This window comes from Oryzias latipes, chromosome 19, assembly GCF_053564925.1.
Source record: "Oryzias latipes strain Hd-rR chromosome 19, Olatipes_Hd-rR_3.1".
Classification (NCBI taxonomy): Eukaryota; Metazoa; Chordata; class Actinopteri; order Beloniformes; family Adrianichthyidae; genus Oryzias; species Oryzias latipes.
In genome coordinates this window covers 25,966,160-25,985,322 of record NC_136255.1, presented here as the reverse complement: position 1 = coordinate 25,985,322, position 19,163 = coordinate 25,966,160, and the positions used below count along the sequence as shown (strand labels likewise).

General features: G+C 42.8%; 1 protein-coding gene across 11 annotated transcripts; it reads left to right on the top strand.

The window, feature by feature from the left end:
* Nucleotides 1–22: 22 nt before the first annotated feature.
* Nucleotides 23–19,095, top strand: mapk8b (mitogen-activated protein kinase 8b). Of its 11 annotated transcripts, none has more exons than XM_078937565.1 (13): nucleotides 592–760; nucleotides 3,951–4,048; nucleotides 4,192–4,372; nucleotides 4,592–4,721; nucleotides 7,125–7,183; nucleotides 7,971–8,109; nucleotides 9,064–9,229; nucleotides 10,755–10,826; nucleotides 12,404–12,586; nucleotides 12,680–12,804; nucleotides 13,825–13,888; nucleotides 14,513–14,590; nucleotides 15,451–19,095. In XM_078937565.1, the coding sequence occupies exons 3-13, from the start codon at nucleotides 4,251–4,253 to the stop codon at nucleotides 15,465–15,467; spliced, it is 1,155 nt and encodes a 384-aa protein (XP_078793691.1). In that variant the 5' UTR covers nucleotides 592–760; nucleotides 3,951–4,048; nucleotides 4,192–4,250; the 3' UTR covers nucleotides 15,468–19,095. The 11 variants fall into 11 exon arrangements, with proteins under 11 accessions (XP_023805587.1, XP_011486126.1, XP_011486125.1 ...); XM_078937561.1 differs by having other exon boundaries at nucleotides 12,656–12,804; nucleotides 15,456–19,095; XM_023949819.2 differs by lacking the exons at nucleotides 592–760; nucleotides 3,951–4,048 and adding an exon at nucleotides 23–382.
* The last annotated feature ends 68 nt before the right edge of the window (nucleotides 19,096–19,163 follow it).

Genomic DNA, 19,163 nt, shown 5'->3' with positions numbered 1-19,163 from the left:
CTTCATACAAACAAACACCATCACGTCTGTGGGCGGAGTTTGAAAAAGTTGCGGAAGCGTTACTTCCGCTTCGGAGAACCGCGCAGGCGCTGTTGAACGCAGCTCGTGCGCTGCTGCTGCCGCTGACGACGAAACATCGTAAGGTTCGGACGGCGTCGCTGTGAAATGGCAGAAAGTGCCGCTCGTGCCGTGGAAGCGTCAGGATTAGGTTACGTAGAATCCACACGTGTGTTCAGCGGAAGCCTTGGACTAACAGACTGACGGGAAAAGGAGCGTTTCCGGTGGAAAACTGGGATTTAGGAGCTGCGTTTCCTCTGGAAAAACCGAGCATAGCTATCCGGCTGGGATCGAACGGTGGCTGCTGGGAGTTAGCCGAACTGGGGTGAGCTTTTTCCGCGTTCATTACGGGCTGGTTTCATCTTCGTGGGGGGTGGCGGATCGGTCAAATGTGGGTCAAACTCGTTAGTGTGTGGGGAGGGGTTGTAACAAAAACATGTAGACTTATATAGCTGCCGGAGCAGCGGGGTTTTTGGCCTTATGGGTCCGCGGGAGCTACACCGACACCACCGGAGCTAAAACCCGGTTTCACGCCGCGAATTTATTTAGCAGCCGGAGAGCAGGAACACCTTGGTGTTGGAAGGGGTGACCCCCGTGTTAACACCCCCTGGGGAAGCAGGCAGCGCCTTGTGAAGATACACCCCCGAGCCTGCTAGCTTGTTTGTAGTGATAGCCGCTAATTCACCCCGACTTCCGGTCACAGGTGAGTTTGCAGGATGTCGCCCAGACCTGTCCTGACCCCGGTTTAAAGTGAGAATGTTGAGGGTCTGAAACACCTCAGCAGATCATTCGAAACTGCGTCTTCGAGGCTTTTAGCTGATTTGAGCTAAAGGAGCGCGAGGCTTTTCAGTTTGGACGCGCGCGCTCGTTTCCAGTAAATGCATGCACCTCGCGTGCTTTATTGATCTGCTGGGAAGCTTCTGTGGTCCTGCAGCGCTGCTGAGGGGTTCCATGCGGCCCGAACATCAGCTGCAGAAACCCGACTCCTGCACCAAACAACAGCGGGATCAGATCCCAGTGATGCTTATAAAGTGATGGAAAAAATGAAGTCAAGTTTACCTATTAGTAATATTAAAGCTTCTCATCCTGATAGCCACCAGTCTGTGATATGCGAATAAATATCTGATGTATGTCTTGATGTTTGAAAAGCTCTGACGGCACAATAAATGAAGGGATAAAACACCTTACTCCAATTCTGAAATATACTTATAAAAAAGCTGTCATTTTAAAAGACTCGTGGCTTTATGTCATAAAATTATTTTTGGAAAAACAAATTAAATCCACATTAAAGAGAAAAACTTTTCCTCTGATATTTTCTCTTAAGCCACACGTTTTTTATAGAGTTTTCTTTGCAACCAAATCTTGCCTTTTAAGTTAAGAAAGTGTCATTCTTAAATATGCATTTATTTATTAAGTTTCTTATTTGAGCAGAAACTCAGAAAGCGACCTTGAAGTTGACCTTAGAAAATATTATGCGAGTTGGATTTCATGTGGACAGTCTAGGGGTATAGCTCTCGCTTGGGGTGTGAGAGGTCCCAGGTTCAGATCCCAGGCGAGCCCCCAATTATCCTCCACCAAAACCCGATTCCATGTAAAACGGCTGGACGGATTGCAATGTGTAAAGCTGACAAGGATATTGAGGATTTCAGAGAAAAACGGGACACCACAAACGATTGAAGGAACAGTAGTTGATGTTTATTTTTTTTCTGAGTTAATGACCTGCAGCCCTTCAAACTCCGCCCACACGGCGTGTTTTCTCATCCACGTCAGATGACAGCCCTTCGATCAGCTGATCCACTCCAGCCGAGTCGCTGAAAGAGAAAACAAACGGAACCCAAAAAAAAACAAGAACTGGAAGGCTGAAACAGGATGCAGCAACAGATAATGTGAGACTATTTTAGTGTATAAAAAAACAAGATGTAAAGCATCCACTGGAGTTTTTGTTTATAATTACACTAATATTAGATCAAATGATCAGCCTGCGTTCTGATTTGCTTTCACATTGTGAGAAATCCTTTGGATTAAGAGAAATTTCAGATCTAATCCGATGTTACAGCGGGTTTATTTGTTCAGGTCGAAAACGCACCAGAAAAAAAACAAGTTTAACAATAAACCACCCGATTTAGATCTCGTTTCCTTTTCCTGGCCTTTGAATGCTGAGTCAGCACGTTTGTCAAAGGAGGGATTTGAATCCTCTCTGTTTGAGGTGAAGGCGCTGCAGGTCGTCCAAAATCTCCTGAATGTCACCTTCACAAAGATCTGGTTCCGTTTTAATTCACCTGACCTGCCGGTGGTCTGCACTGACGTGGAGAGCACGCGTGTTTACACGCAAACATCTATGAAGCCAGAACGTCACTGACGGCGTGCATTTCTCCAAAAAGGAATCCTTTTCCTGCAGCTTTATCTGCGACGGCCACTAATGAAATCTTGGCGTCCTGGAAAGCTCAGCTTGACGACAATTTTTCATTCCAGCTGTCGGGTAAAAATAAACCGCGGCGTCCTCGTGCAGCTCCTTTTGGCAGTAAAACCAGTTTACTGTTGTTAGTAAAGAGCTCAGATAAAAACTCCCTAATTTTCTGAAGTCGGAAGTGAAACCAGAAGCAGCGAGTGGAAATTCCCGCGCTCGCCTGATGGGAGGTGAAGCTCAGCCTGGGAGGAGCCGGAGGAGGTGGCAGGAGCTCCTCCTGACGATGTTGTGACGCATGTCCAGCCAACAGCAGCTCCTGTGGATCATCCGTTTTCTCTACATTTCTATTCCCTCTGATCCGCGGAGCTCCCAAACAGCTGCTTCTTTTCCAAAAAGACTCGACTTGTTTCTGCTCCGACATCCTTCACACCGACCAAGTCCAACCCTGCAGAAGATCTGAAGATGTTCTCTTCTGATATTTTTCATTCTATTTGGCAGCAGAGTCTTCAGGCTCTGCTCTGCTACAGATGTTTGACAGCTGTGTGGCTGTTTTTCAGATCAGGAAGGATGAAGCTGGAGGGGAGATGAGGGTGTTTGGATTTGGTGTTCAGCGTATTTTGGGAGCGAGCGGCGATCAGAAGGTAGAAAGAGGCTGCTGGAAGGAACCTGTTTTCCTTTGGTCTGGAGGAATGCCTCGCAGCTGTTTTCAGAGTCCTTCTCCTCAGTACAAACCTCCAAATCCCAGTAATGATTTGTCATCTTCTTACCCAGCATGCAGTCTGGCTTCCTCTCTCCATCCCTTCATCCTAGGATCCACTCGTGGCAGAGTCCGCAGCTTCTTTGGGCTATGTGATGAATTTATCAGGCAATGCGTGTAGTGAAAAAAGCTTTAATGAGGCTGATTTTCTGAGCTTTGAAACGGGTCACGCTAACATCTGAACCGCGGGCCTGTCTGCATTCTGGTGCTGCTTCATTGTTCCAGATAATGACGCTTGGTGGAGTTCATGAAAGGTTTAAGAAGAGCCTGGTGTTTGTGCTGAAAGACCTACATGAAGATCCATTTCTAATGGGTTTTCTGCTTTTTGCACTTCAATTACGCCAACAGAACAATTGTGTTGGTGACCCGAAATGCAGTAAACCAACTTTTCCAGCCCGTCCTCCTTGTCATCAATTCAATTACCTATTTTTGTTGTTGCAGTTTTTCCTCTTTTTTTTTTCATCTAAAATGTTTATTTTCATGTTACATAAATGTTCAGGACTGTTTTAGTGTTTGCTTCTTTTCTGCTGTAACTGTTTTTTTTTTTTTGTAATTATTAAAAAAAATCAATATTTTGGTTGTTTTCAGACTTTTTCTTTAACAGCTGCAGTAATTTGTTTCAGCGTGAGTCAGTTATATTCTGCTGTCTATGCGTTCACCTACTTTAGCATTTGTTTTGTTCTCATTAAGCATATATTCATAATTATTTTACAATTTTTTTTTTTTCAGTCTTTTATTCTTTAGCTGATGGGTTTCAAGATTTCTGCAGAAACGATGTGAAGAAAAATGTCCTCCTTTGGTTTGATTTCTCCGTTACCACCCGACTGGTGTGCCGACTCCTTAAGTCTTGTTTTGTTCCTTAAAACCCACTTTCCGACATTTGAACTGCCAACATTTACCGTCGTAGAATCAATGAAAGAATGGGTTTAAATGAACCAGAATTGCATAGAACCGGATCTGTTGTCTTCAGGGCTTGAGCGCTGAGCTCCTGTTGGATGTCCGGCCAAAGCGTTGGTCTAAGGCTTCACCATGAACCGGAACAAGCGTGAGAAGGAGTACTACAGTATAGACGTGGGGGACTCGACGTTTATGGTTTTAAAGCGCTACCAGAACCTCAGACCCATTGGATCTGGAGCACAGGGAATCGTCTGGTGAGTTTAGAGAGCCCTATAAAATGTATTTTGTTTGATCTCTAAGATAAAGATGTTATATCTTGGTAGGGATTATGTGACTTATGCCGACTTTTACTGTTTAGAAACCCTTTTTGGTTATTTGTATGACCAGTTTAGAGAATATTAGAGGTGTTTTTTGCGTCATGGTTTGCAGAGATCCACACGGTCGAACGGTTTCTTCCTCTTTCTCTGCTTCAGTTCGGCGTACGACCACAACTTGGAGAAAAACGTCGCCATCAAGAAACTGAGCCGCCCCTTCCAGAACCAAACCCATGCAAAACGGGCCTACAGAGAGCTGGTGCTCATGAAGTGCGTCAACCACAAGAACGTAAGAGCTTCTTCTCCGTTTCTGCTTCCTCTGCAGTCTGTCTTTGGTCCATAACTGCTGAATGTTCCTAACTCTGTTCCAAAATTCCCATTTCACTAAAACTGTAAATATATAGGAGCACGACTGGTTCTACTAAAGCAGCTTTTGCAGGAATTTCTGCTTGTTTTACAGAAACCATAACAACAGAACTGCAGAGTTTTGTCACAATAAGCTTAATTTCTTTTCTTGCATAAGACTTCATCCTTTTAGGAATAAGTCTGTCAGACGACTATAATGGTAATCAGATGACTAGATGATCTGTTTCCTCTTTGAGGAGGATTACCTTTTAGCTGTAATAAAACCAAACAAAAATTACACGAACAATGTGGGATTTCTGCTGGATAGTTTGGGTTTTGTGGATCATTGTGTTGCAGTTTCTGCAGCATTATTGAAAGCAACACTGGAGGGCAGAGAAGGCACTGAAGCATGCCGTTGCAGATGTATGGTTCTCTGTCAGGAGAAGACGGATGCAGCAGGAAAATCCGTTCTTTTGTGCACAAAAAGCACATGGAGTGCAAAACGAGCTCGGTTTCTTAAGTGTGTCGTTGTCGCGTTGCCGTGACAGCGTGCCGCACCACGTAAGAAACGAATAAACATAAAGTACTAACACTGATTGAATATTTATTTCTTTTCTAAGTGACCATGATAGAAGCGGGTTAATGGCCTTCGAATTAACGCACTTTATGTCGGACGGTTCAGGTTTGATGGCCTCCTTCTAGGAATAGCAGGGCTACAATAATCTATTCTACTAGAAGTACAAGCATGCATTGGCACCTTGGTGATGGCATGATAGACACGGGCGAACTCTGGCTGTGCTTTTTAAGAGGATAAAATCCTCTTTCTGTTATTTTTTAATTTGTGGAATAAATTTAAACTCTGTCAGAAACAACAACCCAAGATTCTCACACTCTGAGAAATGTTATATTTTTATGTCCTGGTTGAGCTCTAAGGAATTCCCTGCTATCCATGACTTTATGTCTAAAATGCATTTCTGGCGACTCCTACTGCTTCAGCATCTTCTTCGTGGAGAAGACGGGGTTTAATAATTTAATTAAAACCTTACACCCCAGATATGAGCTGTATTGTTAATCCTTTAGAAAGCGGTGCTACTGTCAAGGTGAATGTTTGTCTCCTTAAGTCTAGACTACAAAGTGTGACTTAAACACAGCTTGGACTTTAAGAAAGTAAATATCTTTTTTATTTTGGATAAGTGAAAACAAGTGCAGAATAACAAAATAAGACAAAAACAATTATATTAACAACACAAGTCCAAAAGGGACTGAGAAGAAGAAAAAATCTTATACTTAACTTTGATTCCAAGAGTGTGTTCATTTATTTATTATTCATCCCAGAAATTGGGGCTACATTTGTCTTGCGTTTGATTAAATAAAAGCAAAATTTGCTTTAAGTTGTCTGCCGTTTGTACTTATTGCTTTCCTTAAGTAAGGGGGGGAAAATCAGAAAAAAATCGGAAATCAAATAAAAAAAAAACATTTGGAGATTTTATTTTTAGCCCATATCGCCCAGCCCTAATTAGGACTTACAGTCGTGTAAAGTTGTGTCATCAGCGTAAGTCTGTCCCCGAGTTGCAGCGTACAGACATTAAAGTAGTGGGCCTAAAGTGGAACCTTGAGGAACCCCACCATTGATTCCATGGACTTTTGAGGAACATGTCTACATACTTATATAAAATCTTTGAAATGTTACATAGGAATAGAACCATATAATGGTCCCAGTCTGATTAAAACTGTGTTTTTGGTGATTTATTGCTGCCATTTTTGTTGCCCCAGTAATGTTAGGTTTGGGGGATGTGAGGGGCTGTAAGCTAGCGGGAGAGAGAGGAAACAGAGAGCTCTCATTACTGGGGATGGAAAGGCCAACAGTCCCGCCTACAACTCAGGGGGGGAATTTCTAATTATTTCCTGCTGCTCTTCAGAAACTATATCCTAAAAAACCACACAGGTTTTTTAGGATTTTTTTTGTTTGTTTTTGGGCTAAAAATGGCATCAATTCAAATTCAATTCAAAGACCACAGGGAACAGATCAAAAGATGACCAAAGGTAGAACTTAAGAACAGGATCAGAAAGGCCTGAGCCTCTCAGCCTGCTTCATGAAATACTGGGATCTGCTGTATCAAAGAAGGCGCTCTGACCCAGTGGCACCAAGACTGACAGTCCGGGTCCCATCTAGTGTCATGAACAATGTTTTCTGATCTCCCGCTTTGTCTTTGAACTCCAACATTCTGGTTCTGATCCAGATGTGATGCAGCAAACCCACGAGGAGTCTGGCCTTTCTGACTGCTGAGCCTTTCAGTGGAACCGTTGCGTCTGCTTTGAAGGCTCTAACTGGACTTTTGTTCTGCAGATCATCGGGCTGTTGAACGTTTTCACGCCGCAGAAGACTCTGGAGGATTTCCAGGACGTGTGAGTATCACAAGGACCTCAAGCTCCACTGGTTTGTGGAGGTGGAAGATTTCAGGGAAAGGAGTCAAGTTAAACAAACTCCTGATTTAAATGTGGGAAAAATGATGAGGTGAAAAAAGTAGAATGTTGAAGCTCCTCTGCAGTAGACGACTTCTTCAAGCCCAAAGGAAAACCGTTCTGATTGTTTCAGCATCCTGGAACTTAAATGTAGCGTTTCTACTTTCATGAATATTTAGTTTGGTTGAATAAAAACCTCCTGTGTTCATTTTACGCTTTCTCTTTCAACCTGTCAGTTTTGAACCTGTCAGCCCGTAAAACCAGAGGTAAAAACTTCAGAGAGTGACTGGAACGAATAACGTGGTCCTCTAGAGGCACGGAGTTCGTTTCTGCTCCGTCTGCCTGATTGGAGCTAAAGAGGAAGCTGGACAATCATCGCCGGAGGGCTGCCGGACCAACGCAGTGGGAGGAGCCTGTTTGCCTGCATGTTTCTATTCTTGGATACGTGCGCGCTTCCCTCTGAAACCTTTGAGCAAACCCGACTTGACAGCACATTTTTTAGCAGTCACCACATTCTTTGGAGCGCATAGAGCATTTCCAGGAAAACTCCCGTCTCTGTCGAAACCAAACAAACGTGAGATGTAAGGCGGCAGCATTACGGGACGAAGAGCGCCGCTACTCCTCGAGTGTCTGTGAGATGCTGTGAGACCAGCAGTGTGCCTGCAGCATCTCCTAGCCCACATCTAACAGATGACATGATGGGTCCGGACTCACTCTAACCCCCCTGCAGGTATCTGGTGATGGAGCTGATGGATGCCAACCTGTGTCAGGTGATCCAGATGGAGCTGGACCACGAGCGGCTGTCCTACCTGCTCTACCAGATGCTGTGTGGAATCAAACACCTGCACTCTGCAGGCATCATACACAGGGTAGGTAATGGGGGCGCGAGAGGCAGCGAGTTAAAGGGATTAAACACAAAAATACACTTTTTCTTCTTTGCATAAAAACGGGAAATGTCAGGAATCGGTCCAATAGAGAATTTTTTTTACCTTTTTCAAAATCAAAAGTTTAACTTAAAGGAGCTGCATTTCCAGAAGAAAGTGAAGGGTTGGATGCTATGAAAATGAAACTTAAAGGGTTATAATTGGCACAAAAGGGAAAAAACGGTCAAAGTTGACCATAAATACAGTGAAAACAGCACAATAACAAAAAAGATTGGTTTGTAAAAAAAAAATGCCAGAGCCGGGAATCGAACCAGCGAGTTCTGTACCAAGGATTCCCCATAATGGAGGCAAAAATCCTTGAATATCTTGAAAAGTTCAAGGATTTGAAAAAGCAAAAGTCACAGCTGGGAAAAGCTGAAAGAGCTGAACATTTGAATAGTTGAATGTTAAAAATAGCAGAAAAATTGTAGGAGTTAGCGGAAAAAAAGAAAAATGGCGGAAGATACTATCATAAAGAAAAAGATTGAATGTTCCATAGCATTCAAGCAATTAAGAACTCCTTTTGGAAAAAAACTGAGATTGTGTCGAAATTCCTTCTGTAACCGCTAAAAACCTGGAATTTACAGAGATTCGGACACATGTTCACTACTTTTTTCTTTTTTTATCATGGCAAATATGATGAAGGAACCTAATAAATATGAACATTTTACAAAAGCTGTTTATAATGTTTATAATGTCTGTGTTCTGAGGATATTTTGGATGACTTGCAAAAACAATTATTTAAATTCCTTTTGTCTCTCTCAAATGACAGATGTTTAATGTATCATCGTCTATATTCTTGAATCTGATGAGCATCAGAACCATCCGCTCACTCGGGACTCCATAGAGTCTGAATGTGTTGCTGGGATGTTCTGTCATGTGACCCGTGTTTCTGCTCAGGACCTAAAGCCCAGTAACATCGTGGTAAAGTCGGACTGCACACTGAAGATCCTGGACTTTGGTCTGGCGAGGACAGCCGCCACCGGTCTCCACATGACGCCCTACGTGGTGACCCGTTACTACCGAGCCCCCGAGGTCATCCTGGGCATGGGCTACCAGGCCAACGGTGAGTGGAGCAGATACGAGCTAGCGCCTGGCCTGACTCGACCTGGACTGGCCTGGCCTGGCCTGGCCTGCTGCATGTCTCCAGGTTTCCCCAAACACTGTAAGGGTTCCTGTAGGGGGGCGTGGCTTGTGGCGCTTTGCGGTGGCGAGCAGAGCTTCAGCCTGTTTGATGTTTGTCCGGCTGCAGCCGACGCATCAGGCTTTTAACGTCGATGCTGGTCGATCTGTCCGCCAGGCGGGTCTTCGACAAACTCCTGAGTAAACGCTTCATTGCCTCTCTTAACGGACAAAAGTTGATCATTTTGAATATTTTTCCAAACTGTTCATGAAAAAAGGGTAAAAAAACAAGACTTCTTTGTCTAAGTGGATGGATGGTTTGTTCATACCCTTCAGGAAACATTCTGTTGTCTGGTACCCATCAAACAGAAAAGCTCACAACAGATAAATAGTCAAATAAAACAAGTATGTACAGTGCTTTCAAGGCCAATCTGAAGCAGAATATGCAGGTTTTATTCAATAGTTTGGGTTTTAGTTTGAAAAGTTGGAGAGATATATATTATAATATATTATTCAGTCATTCTGTTGGTCAGAATAAACATTCTTACTCTTAACGTCTTCTTGATAATATGGTAATATCAGATGCGTCAATAAAAGTAGGAGGAGCCAACATCCAACGCTCCAATCGTTTGACAGATTTGGTGTGGCTCCCTTTAAGTGGTAGGGACCTTCCAACAAGCGCTTAAAGTGGTTGCCATAGAAACTCAGAGCCACTTGGACCAATCACTGCTTACTGATGATGTCTGGCTCCAACATGGCGGCGTCCTAATCTTCAGAAGTTCTTCTAAAGAAGAACTTCTAAAGTTCAGGCATAGCGATGACTTCATCAGTGCGGAAATACAAAAAAATGAAGTGGAACTCAGTGCAGGACGGAGAAAACCCAAGTTTCTAATTCCGATAAGATTTAAATTTGTGACGTTTTTTGTTCTGATCTTTTAGCTGGAGCGTGCGTAGACCTGATAGACTAAAGGAAGACGTTTGAATGTTATTTTAAACATTAAAGCACTGATCTTCCTGCTGACATGTTGCATCTGTTCCACCTATGCTGCACATTCTTAGTGGATATTTGGGCTGTGGGCTGCATTATGGCAGAAATGGTTCGCCACAAAATCCTTTTTCCTGGAAGGGATTGTATCCTTCAGCTGCTTTCAGTGGCATTTTCTTCTCAAAGAAACGCCCCCCCCCCCTTTAACTGCAGCTAATGAAGTTCTATTTCTCAGATCTGCCTTCACCTTGGACTGTTCTTCACAGCTTCACTCGGGCATCTTTCCTGCAACTAAACCTGAAATAGAATTCAACAGTTTCGTCCCTGAGAAGCAAAGCAGAAAGGAAAACCTTTCATTCTGCATGCATTTCAGTTTTTTTTCCCATGGTGCATCACACAAACATGGCGTCACTGTTGTGTTTGTTTGTTTTTTTGTTTTTTTGAGTTCTGCATGCTAATGTGACGGTTATCATTTCATTTTCAGTTGATGTCTGGTCTGTTGGCTGCATCATGGCCGAAATGGTCCGGGGTAGTGTGTTGTTTCCAGGCACGGACCGTATCCTTGAGTTGGACCTCCACCCACCCCCTCCCCCACCCCATACCCCCTTGTTTGTCTGACATTTTATTCATGCTGGCAGTTTTTGTCAGGATTTACACACAATCTTGGTCTAGATGGGGAATAAATGTATATATATTTTTAAATACTTTTATGGAATATTCCTGTCAATACAGAGCGGGGGCGGCGGGGGGGGCAATTACTTAAGTCTACTGCAGGAAATCCTCGTTTACTTTAGGTTTCCAACATTGAGGCTGAATTTACGCTGCTCCGTCTGCAGTGCGTCTCCCTTGTATTTTGTGAGGAGTCTCATGGTCCGCTCTCTCTCCCCTCTGGCTTCTGGGGGAGTGGTTTGTCCCCCCCCCCCCCCCCATGTCGAGTAGTTCATCCCGCTCGAGTCCGTCTACGTTTCCAAATTTAGCAACCAGTGGTGTTTTCATAATTATGCCTTTTTTTTTCGACACAAAGTTTCTCTGACATAGTTTCTGCAGAGCGGCTGTAGTCCATTGAAAATAGAGTTGTGGGTGGGACTGTTTTTGTGAAAGTAAGCCTCGGCGGATATCCCATCATCCCTTTGTTTACTTGCTCTACTGCTAGCTTACAGCCCCTCACTACCCACTAGTAATGTCAGAGTTTCACAGCCGTACAGTTTGGATCCAGATTCCAGCTCGGATGAGGAAAAAAACAAAACAAAAAAACGACAACGTTCATGGATCTATTTGTCTGCAGGTGTCGATTCATCAGAATGGGGCGGAGCAGGGAGCTTGTGGCCCCGCCCATTGATTTATAGAAATACTCGTACACATTTTTAATCTTAAATTCTTTTATAAATGTCCTCCATCATCAGAAAAATGCTACCAGAACATGTTAAAAACACAGAAATTAAATATTAGGTTTTATTTTGAAAGGGCTATGGGAACTTTTTCCTTTTCTCTGCATTTTTGTGGCCACATGGATGGAAATCACAGTCAGAGGGACGGATGGGACTCGGACACGACGGAGGAGATGTAAACATTCCCGTCTATTAATGAACGTTGTATTTCTTTTGCGTCTGGTGTAAATCAGGCTTTTTAAATGGGTTTTTGCATTTGATAAAGTTTGTTTTTAAAGTCTGATGAAGGCTTCATGCTCTCTAAATGAGCTGAAGACAGGCTCTCCTCTTCATCATTTGCTTACATAAACTATTGTCGAGTTTATAGGCGGCGATAATAAACCAGATTTGTAGATGTAGGATAAAGATGTCGACAAGCTTCCTTGGATGTCTCACATGTGCATGTAAATGTCCGTCAGTCTAGCTTTGTGTGATCTTGATCGTGCCGCTGCATGCTTGGAACATTTTTGTTTCTGTCTGCGTTGGTTTAAGGTACAGATGGAGTTTTATCACAGAATTGTTGATAAATGACGGGGATAATCTTTCAGTGAAAATGGTTTCTGTGAATATTTCTTCAAAAGAACCTTTTTGTCTTTTTCGAACTGTTATTTTTGAATCCAGACGTTTAGGCTGCAATTCTGAAGCGTTGTTAAAGTTGAGCTACCCGTCCAGCCCCGGTGCTTCTCTTAACCCCATAACCTTTAAGATATCGATCAGTGGAACAAAGTGATCGAGCAGCTGGGAACGCCGTCTCAGGAATTCCTGATGAAGCTCAATCAGTCGGTGAGGAACTACGTGGAGAACCGGCCGCGTTACGCCGGCTTCAGTTTTGAGAAGCTCTTCCCCGACGTTTTGTTTCCCGCAGACTCTGAACACAACAAGTTGAAAGGTAAGAACGCCGCCGCGGCGTCACGCTCTGCTGACTCGCCAAGCTCCAAACTGACTAAAACCAGACCAGTTCAATCCCACTCCAATGTTTCAGCGAGCCAAGCGCGAGACCTCCTATCAAAGATGCTGGTAATCGACGCTTCCAAACGGATCTCTGTGGACGAGGCTCTGCAGCACCCCTACATCAACGTGTGGTACGACCCGTCTGAAGTGGAAGCGGTGAGAACGCTTTGTCTTTTCTGGACGTCCTCCAAGTGTCTGACCGGTGAAAAAGCCTGTCAGGTTAAAGACGTGAAGGAAAACGACCTCTACACCCAGAGAAACAGCAGAAACGGGGACCGGATTACGGATCTTTGGCCCCCGAGGGTCCTCCCTGACCCCCCAGTCCTCGGTTTCTAGCACTAACCTGAACTAGATCCTAACCCTAAAGCCTTAACCCCCTAGCTTTAAGATCAAACACAAAACTCCCCCAAATAAAGTAAAAATAAACAAAAGCAGTAGTCATAACTGTATTCTACTAGAATAGGAGACTTTTTTTTAACCATTGCATTCATGAACTTCTGAAGAAACTTTCTTTTTTTTTTTTTTTGTCTAAAATCCACAAAAACCTTTAGCCTCCAAAAGAAGAAAACGTAGTTTTTCTATAATATGATGTATACGGTTCAGTCCGTCGCATCGTCTGATAGAATATTGCCGATTTATTGCTCCTGGTGACCAACAGAGGGATTTCTGGGAAACCTTAAATCGCACACGTCTCCAGAGAGGAAAACTAAAACCTTTCAGCTACTTTGAAAGAAAATATATATATAAAATATATATTTACTGCTTAAAAAATATCACTAATGATCAAATAATTCCATGTAGTTGTAACTTTTCTTACCTTTTAAGTGCAGCAAAAAGGTTTCCAAAAGAACATTTTATAAGCTTTCTAAAGGTTTAAGAAAAACCAATAATGATCCAGTTTTTCTAAAAAGTACCTGTTTGGTTCAGCGGTAAACATTATGTATTGCAGAATTAAGGCCAGGTTTTGTTGAGAAACAACCACTTCTGCTGCTGATTACTTCTGTCTTTGAGTTTCCCTGGAGAGATTTGTGCAGAGAAAGCTGCTTTACTGCAGCCGATTTTCTCTAAGTCTGACGTTTTCTGCTCATTATTTAAGATGTTGCTAAGCCAAGTGGCTGAATCTGTGCTCCAACGCAAAGAGAGACTGAAATGTCACATTTTCTTCTTGTTTTAAAGCCGCCGCCGGGGATCACAGACAAGCAGCTGGACGAGAGAGAGCACACCGTGGAGGAATGGAAAGGTAACGGTCTTCAGTTCTCAAAAAAGCTGAACTCATTTCATCAAAACATCCAAGTAGAAGTTTGTTGGAAAGTAAAAGACTTCCCACGCGAGGCCAAAGAAATCCCCTCAGGTGTCTGAGGACAGCAGGTGAGGTTCTCCGCTGAGAACTCGCGTTGTCCCCGATAGGAAACATTTTTCATCTCAATTGGAAAATTCTAAACTGAACAGACTCGACTAAACTGGACATTCCTGCCCTTAGACCCCCCTTCTCGGTAAGGAAAAGCTCCTTTTTAGCTTAGTTTATCATGTTTCAACGGATGTCGGTGTGTGAACACAACCGTGTCTGATAGCAGAAGAACCTAAGAAGTCAGTTATTAACTCAGACTATAAACGTTACTGAACTATGTGGATTCAAATTCCGTTTTGAAACGTCTCTAGTAGAGATGAAACCACCTGAGCCAGAGGAAAGCATGGTGGCGACAGTGTGATGGAGCGGGACTGCTTCGTTTCTGATTGAAATACTATAATTATCCAACATTTATGACGTCAAACAACAGAAGACTGAAGACTGAAACGTCGAGTGATCCACAGAAACGACCGACTTGCATCTTTTTTTTCATGCTCACATTTGCTCTGATTGCAGAGTTGATCTATAAGGAAGTGCTGAACTGGGAGGAAAAGACAAAGAACGGCGTCGTCAGGGGTCAGTCGGCCTCCATAGGTGAGTGTTTCCATCGCTGTTGAGCTACGGTCAGAGCGAACGTCACGGCGATGTACGGACGCCGTCAGAGGCTCTAGCAGCAGCGCAAAGTTTTTATCCACATGGTGGCGAACAATTCGCTTCACGTCGACTAGTTGGGGCTTCGTGTTGATGATGTAATCAGTGGGTGGGGTCCAAGACCAACTTGGAGGAGAGTCTGATCGCTCTCCTTCTGAACTTTTAGATATTTTTTCTCATTTGTATGGAGACAATAATGAAAAGTTCCTCTAAGTTTACTCTTCCCTACAGCTGTATAGTGCTCACGCCATTTTCTAGTGCCGTCCGAATCTACAATTCCAAAATCCAGTGCCCTAGAAACTTCCCAGAAGTCTCGGCGGAAAACCAATGTGCATCGATGCTCACTACATTGACAAATGTAGATCACAATGCATTGCGTCGGAACAATTTTTGCCAAAAAAAAAGTAATTTTTTAAATAAACCATCAACTTTTTTATCTTCAGAAGACAGCGGATTCATAAATAATCGTTGCTCACATTAGATTTGAACTTCGTTAAATAGATGACCTCATATTCGGCGTGCGGCGTCGGTCAGACGCGTCTCCTGCAGGACACGGTGAAGCTCACCGTACTAAAAGAATCTTTGAATGATGTCACCGATGCTTTTGAACAGCCTTTAAAAGAAACAAACCTGATCTCAACGTTGTCCGTGTCTCCTTGATGTAGCAACGAGGCTAAAGCCCTGTTCACGGTAGCTCCTCCCACATTCAGACGGAGCGGCGGATTCACGAACAAGCGAGAGTTTGACGCGCAGTGAAACGTTGCAGCCCCCATCAGATATTAACGCTCTGGAATCTCTCATAGCACAGGTGCAGCAGTGAGCAGCAGCCCCCCGAAGAACCACCCGTCCGACCCGCCCCTGCCTGACAGCGGCCTGGAGGCCGGCGTGGCGGCCGCCTCGGCCTCCGGCCCGGTGGACTGCTGCTGACGACGGTCACCTCCACCTCCTCTTCCCCGGAGCTGGGCCACACCCCCCCGCTACACCGTGGACCCTCCCCCAGCTGACTTCTGCCCCCGCCCCTCGTGTTTGCCTCCTCTCCATGCTGATCTGAAGTAGAGTAGCGTTCTGACTGGATTGTGAGGACAGTCTAGCTGGTATTTATTGCTGAGTTTGGTCTTTTCCCCCGGAAGCTGAGACGATGGTCGACCGCCGTCTCCACCGTCACTCAGGCTCCAGGGAAGGTTTAAAGATGAATCTCTAAAATGTGATTTCTTTTTCTGTCAAAATCATCGTTTTTCTCACTTCAGCTACTGCTTCTACGGTTTGCCATATAAAATGCACGTACACATTAAATGGTAGAATAATCTTTAAGTTTGGGGGGAGGAGCCATTGAAGCCTCTTTGAACTTTTTTATCTTTTTTTTCTTTTAATCTGACATAATCTAACGTAAAATCATTTAGGTTTTTTTTTGAGTATCTACTTCTTCCTGGATTGTAAAAAAAAAAAAAGTCGTTTTTATGAGAGATTTATATTTTTTGTTATTTTTTTCACTTCCTGTTTTATAAAGTATTGATTTTGTCGTTGGGATAACAGAACGGTTCTGCGGGGCGAGTTACTGACGCTCTTCTGCCGTCATGTGCAGCGATTTTGCGCGGTTTGAGAAAGTTTCGGTAAAAGGCGGAGCGGTTTTCGCTCCTTTTGGGAAGTTTTTAGGGAATGATGGGAAGTCCAGTTGGGAACTGTAAAGGAGGCGGCGTGTGGAAAGTGTGGTGTGGGACGTGAAAAGGGAATTTTTCAGAGCAGGCCGAACCCCGCTTTGGTTCCTGTTTGCAATAAGTGGTGTTGGAATTGGGTTTGGTTTGGAAAAGTGCCTGTTTATCTTGGTTTGGGATGCCGGCGGCTGCAGGGCTCCTGTTTCTTGTTGTGTTTTTTGTTGTGTTCTTGTTGTGTTGGGGATGGTAGTTCTCTCAGATGTGTGTGATATATTTTTCTACTTGTTTTGGTTTTCATCATCTCTGTCCTGCCAGGAAAGAAGAAGCGATGAGGCTGAGGTGCTTTAGCATTTATGAGGCATTTCAGAATAAAAGACCATTTAAAGAAAGGTTTTTCATCAAAGTAAAAGCTAAAATGAAAGAAAACAACCTCATTAAAATTAATATTCTGAATTGATATCCAGACTACTATGATTTTTTTTAATTTAAACTTTGTGGCAATAATGAATTTCTTAGAATCAGCTGCTATGAAATGTTTGCAAGATTCATATTTTCTTTTTTAAACTCGACAAAAATTTGACTTTTGTTTTTTTGTAGTTAACACTGAATATCCTGATTGGACAATGAACACTCAGCTAAATGACTCCAAAGAACATAACCATTATGATGACTTTAAAGTACATATTTAAATATTAAGTAACCAATAGTTGCAGAATTGACTAAATCTTTGATTAAAAAATTAAAACCCAATCAAGACGACTTTAATTTTTTAGAATAAAAGTCATGGGTTTCACAGCCTTTTGCTGGTTTATAACAGATGTCGCTTTCACAGCTTCAGAAATTCAGCTTCAGTTTCAGAAATTAAGGTTAATTTTCACGAGACGAGTTGGCAAACTGATGAGCTCGCCGGCGCCACGATGGGCCTTTTTTTTTCCACTTTATATTCTTAAATCTCACATTATTCTGTTTTATGTGCAGCTACATGCTAAACTAATTGTAATTCTTTTTTAAATTTTGCACTGTTACAACCGTCAACATAGGTGTTGTATGGAGCATTATGCAATAATGCCCCCCCAGGGGGCAGTTTTTGAACAAGTTCATGTTGTTGGCCACACAGAAAGGCTCTGGTCCGAGCACAGAACAGGAGAATCTGTGATTCGTTTAGCCACACAGCTATTAATCTGCGCAAGAAACGACCATTGACTCTATATGAGAACTGGACTGAGTGACCCCGCCCCTCTGACGTTCCAAAGGGGAGGTACCCTCAAAACCCCATAGACTTTGCTTACCGACGACGTGTGGCTCCAACATGACTTCATTTGTTTGGGACAGGAAGTAAATAGTCTTGGGTGACGGCACACTCACTCGCTCCAGTTCCCACATATAGTCGATGGAAAGGATGCTAGCCTATATTCTTGTTTTGCCAATATTTGCATTGTTCTTCGTTTCCATTGATAAACCCTAAAACCTTTGCTGCCAGCTTCCGTTCATTCAAAGTTAACCGTTAGCTCTGACATTTAGCGTCTCGTACTCACAAAACCTAAAGTGAACGGTTTACTTTTTAGACTAGCAATAATAGAACGCACAGTTTTGAATAGCAAACTGCTCTCTGCGCTGACATCATTATCAAACATCTCAAACCGCCAAAGTAAAAGCTTCTAACTTTTCTTCTTCAGCACACAGAAGACTGTTCATACGTTTAATGTTTTTAGTGTTTTTACTGTGTAAATGAGCTTTTTGCATATCGGCACACTAGCATTAGGAAGGCTAACATGATCAGGTATCAAATTATCTACATTCATGAGTTAATTTGGTGGCTCAGTCTGTTGATTTGTTCTCGGAAAACCTAAAACGTAGAAAATTCTTTTTTTTTTTTTCCCTGAAGTTTTAACGAGTTAAAAACTGAGATTCATGTAAAAAATGTTGGGAAAAACAAAAAAACAGCAAAAATTGTAATTTAGGACATTTAAAGTGAGAGGCCCCTCACTAACTGACCTTTGGTGGGGTAAAAAGCATGGACGGGGCAACTGAACATTCATTTGTAGACCAGTTAAGGGTGTTTTAAAGTGCTCTTAATTTTTCCCAGCATGCCTTTAGCTTTGAATTGATTTGGTTTGTCCGTCTCTGGAGTCTCATCTGCGTGCGTTTCCTCTTTAACCTGCTTTGATGAACTACCTCATGCTGAAATTCTGCCAGTTCTCACAAATATTAAGTCACCTGCAGAATTTTGAAGACGTGTGAATAACAAATTCCATTATTTATTTATTTGAATGTGTACTTTTTGTCATTTTCAGCAGACTTCTACTTTTGTAAATTATATATACGTCATGTTAGAAGAAAGGAAATTATGTCTTGTTTGTTTTTGTTTCATCTGTGTGGGAATGGTTTTTATTTTTAAAGTAAATGTGCAATACCTTCAGAAAACTGCTAGTCGTTTGTGATGTTAGCCTTTAACTTTCTACTGAAGGTAAAGTTTGGTACTGTCAGCCCCTTGTTTTATTTTTTACGGCTTGTTTTTGTCAAAATGTCATGTGATCAGTCTCATCCAGTCAAAAACAAGAGAGGAAACGTTAAAGAGCGGCGGGTAAAGTTTCAGTCGTGGGGTGTTTCGGTATTGAGGAAAGAATCTCTTCTTGGTGCTGGTTTGTAGAGTTTTACTTTGGAATCCAGCCATGCTTTTATTTTGAAACACTTCCTGAATCAGCCGTCCCAAACACCGCCCCTGAAGAAGTGCACTACCATAAAAAAAATATGAAAAAACAAAACATGTACTTTAAATAAAAGAAATCCACATTGGTTTATAGTTGTTTTCTTGACTTTTCTTTTTTTTTCTGCTTTGATGCTTTTTATTTTCTTTAAACTCA